Source organism: Triticum aestivum, chromosome 2D (genome assembly GCF_018294505.1).
Source record: "Triticum aestivum cultivar Chinese Spring chromosome 2D, IWGSC CS RefSeq v2.1, whole genome shotgun sequence".
NCBI lineage: Eukaryota > Viridiplantae > Streptophyta > Magnoliopsida > Poales > Poaceae > Triticum > Triticum aestivum.
In genome coordinates, this window is record NC_057799.1 from 492,896,698 (window position 1) to 492,900,398 (window position 3,701).

The 3,701-nt window shown below is 52.4% G+C and overlaps 1 protein-coding gene across 1 annotated transcript; it reads right to left on the bottom strand.

Moving 5' to 3' along the window:
- Positions 1-840: 840 nt before the first annotated feature.
- On the bottom strand, positions 841-2,792 carry LOC123054048 (cytochrome P450 84A1). The gene is made up of 2 exons (XM_044477703.1): positions 1,780-2,792; positions 841-1,695 (listed from the first exon to the last, which is right to left on the bottom strand). The coding sequence occupies exons 1-2, from the start codon at positions 2,713-2,715 to the stop codon at positions 1,063-1,065; spliced, it is 1,569 nt and encodes a 522-aa protein (XP_044333638.1). The 5' UTR covers positions 2,716-2,792; the 3' UTR covers positions 841-1,062.
- Between the last annotated feature and the right edge of the window lie 909 nt (positions 2,793-3,701).

Genomic DNA, 3,701 nt, shown 5'->3' on the forward strand with positions numbered 1-3,701 from the left:
TAACAACGCATGTCTTGAAAAAAGTCACCAGAATAGCGGCCCATTAAAGCCCAATTAAAGCCCAATTGATCACATGTCTTGAAAAAAGTCACAAGAATATTTGACATCGTAAAAAAATTGACCACCACTCTATTACTTCGTAATTTTAACAACAACCATGTCCCCAACAATTTTGGCCATCGGATTTTGCATTTAGATCATTTTTGGTCGTCAGATGTTTGTTTCAGCTCCAATTTACCGCGACCTGGTATGCATTTGTTAATGGGCCGCTGTTCTTGCGACTTTTTTCAAGACATGTGGTCAATTGGGCTTTATTGGGCCGCTATGCAAGCCTACAATATGTCAAATATTACTTCATAGATTTCTAACAACACATGTCTTGAAAAAAGTCACAAGAATAGCGGCCCATTAAAGCCCAATAAAGCCCAATTGATGACATGTCTTGAAAAAAGTCACAAGAATATTTGACATTGTAAAATAATTGACCACCACTCTATTACTTAGTAATTTTAACAACACATTTATATTCACCTTTCAACATTTTATTTAAGCACAAATATATTTAAAAAATCTATTATTCTATCCTAAAAAAATAGACGGGTGAGTCAATGCATACCATGAAGGATCTAGTGATCTACTACAACAATGGCTGACATGGTCATTTTAGAATATATAGTGCGATTATCTGTTTTCCTTTAACGCTTTTTCTTCTTTCTTTTTTGCAAGTAATGCCTTTTCTTCTTATATTAGCATATGCATCAATAACATCCCACTAATCCCCCTTTTTAAGAATGCGCCAACAATGAAAAGGGGAGAATTCATTATTATTTTTGTAGCACCAAAAGTGAAGCATAAGTGAATGCATTTCTTTCGTCCATCTTGGTTTGTGTTTCAAACATGTCTTTTGAAATCAAGCAAAATCAACATAAACGGAATTTTTTGACGGTGTACATAAACGGAATTAAAAGAGGCAACCCAGGAATAGACGGTCCCTTATTTATTCGACGAGTACCACGTTACTTGCACTGATCTGGCAACACGAGCTGTGCACGCGCGGCTCTGCTAGACCACGGGGCAGGTAAGACGGGGCACGGGCACTGCGCACAACCGCACGGCCCGTGGAGCGGTGGCGCCGTATGCCTCTTCCATGTCAAGGTCCTCCGGCGCCATCCCGTTCGGCAGGCTCCAGTCGAAGCCATGCAGCAGCCGCGCCAGCGCCATTTCCACCGCGTGCATCCCCAGCTGCATGGCGGGGCACGACCTCCGCCCCGCGCCGAACGGCAGGAGGTGGAAGTGGCCGCCACGGTAGTCCGTCTCTGCCTCGTCCACGCCGGCGTCGAACCGGGACGGCCTGAACGTCCCGGCGTCCTTCCAGGCCTCGGCGTCTCGCCCGATCGCCCACACGTTGATCAGGACGCGGGTGTTCTTGGGGATGCGGCAGCCGGCGACGTCGCAGTCCTCGGCGGCCTCGTGCTGGAGGAGCGGGCCGGGCGGGTGCACGCGGAGGGTCTCCTTCACCGCGCACCTCAAGTAAGGGAGCTCGTCCAGGTCACCCGCCGCGACCTGGCGGTGCAGCCCAACCACCACGGCCAGCTCGCTCTGCACCCGCTTCATTTCCTCCGGGTCCCTCAGCAGCTCCGACATTAACCACTCAATTATCATCGCTACTGGTCCTGTCCCACCGATCATCACATCCTGCGCGTATTGTAATCAAAATATTTAATCCGTGGAGTGGTGGTGGGGCTGGGCACGCTAAATTTCGGCCATCGTTCACTTTACCATAATGGTGGCCTTGATGTTGTCCCTGGTGAGACGAAGCGTCGACCCATGAGCACTGGAGTCGGTGCTCACCCTGTCGGCAGACACGGGCATGTCCACGAGGAAAGCCAGCATGCCGTCCACCATGTCGGCGCCCGCGGCATCGACCGGCTTCGGGTGGGCGAGGTGCTCGTCGATGGCACGGTCGATGAACCGGTCCAGCGCACCCCGTGCCGCCACCATCCTCCTGTTGATCCCCTGCAAATCCAGCCGCGCCACCCACGGCACGTAGTCCGCGAGGGTGGAGTTGGACACCACGAACAGCTCGGCGAATTCCTGCACTATGGCCACGAACTCGGCGGCGTCCTCACCCTCGTTCCGCATCCCCAGCGCTGCCCGGAGCGTGATGTTCATCGACATGTTGAACAGGAGCTCGCCGAGATTGACGACCGAGCCAGTGTACCTGGCAACGTCGCGGATCAGGTCGTCGACCTCGTCGTGGACGGCGGCCCACGACGCGGCCCGACGGTGGCTGAAGAGCTTGTGGACGCACAGCTTCCGCATCTCGCGCCAGAAGGGCCCGTACTGCGCGAACACCATGTCCGCGCGGCCGTAGGTGAGGTAGGCTATCGGCGCGCTGGCGGGGCGGTTGGCGAAGGCGCGGTCGTTCACCTGGAGCACCAGACGGGCCATCTCCGGCGTCGACACGACCACGGTGCTCAGGCGCCCAACGCGGAGGTGAAGGAGGCCGCCGTAGCGCGCGGACAGCCGTGCCAGGCCTCGGTGGGTCATGTCCCTCGTGTAGAAGATGTTGCCGACGAACGGCAGCACCCGCGGCCCCGGCGGGAGCGGGAGGGGTCGGAGACCATAACGCCGTGATGAGATAGCGCGATAGAGGATCAGCCCAGTTAGAAGCAGCGCGAGATGAACCCCGCACTGTGGCCACCAAGCCTCCATTGCCGCGTTGCCTGTACGCCTCCGAGCGAGAGCGATGTCAATATAACCTGGAACTCATTGCATGTTACGGAGAATCTCGTTGTACTAGTAGTAGGTTATATTAGTAGCAATCATTGTTGTTGTGAGTCATGCATCACAATCTTTCGAAACAAAATGTATCCAAATCCTTGGTGCCCAAAGTTGTTGCGAGTACTCCAGAAGTTCTGTGCAACTTTTTCTATTTCCCCGGCTGTTTTATTCTCCACTCACAGCTTGCAGTTTTCGACTCAGGTGCTCCATTACCAGCGTTATGGAGAACAGACACTTCTGTTTTCTTTTACTATAACACTGGTGCAACAGCGCTTGTTTATTTTCTGATGAGTTTTTTTAGACAAACTTCGAAATTTTAATCAAACCGTCACAATGTTTACACGGACGAAAGTAAGACCATCCGACTGACCAAGCCACACATGCCGGCCAACCGGTAGGGATAAAGTATGCTTCGTGAGTTTGTGAGCCTTGACCGAGGTCCTAGATTCATGACTAAGAATACATGAAATAAAAGTACTCTTATGAGCTACTATTTCATGAATGATTGCGCCATAAGAAGTCGGATTCTTGCTACAGATATCATCAATCACAACTTTGCAATCTGACGCCACCTTGATCCTCCGCTCATATAGATCATCTGATAGGGCCAGGCCTTCTATTATTGCCAAACACTCGAGGACAGTTGGGTTTCCATTGTTGGGAAAGACAATTGTTGAAGCCCCCAGGAACACGCCCTCGACATCTCCAGCTATCGCCCCCTGCACCATGTTGGAGTAAATGGCCACGGGTAGCCTAACCGACTGCCCCTGGTTCTTCTGAAAAAATTATCAGGCCTTCGGGCCTCCAAGCACTCCAAGCATTGGGCCGCCTTCCCTGGCCGGCTACCTCTGAAGCCGACTCCCGGAAGGCGACCCAGCCTCAGCAACCTCTCCCCAGGACGACTACGGGGTGGCCGA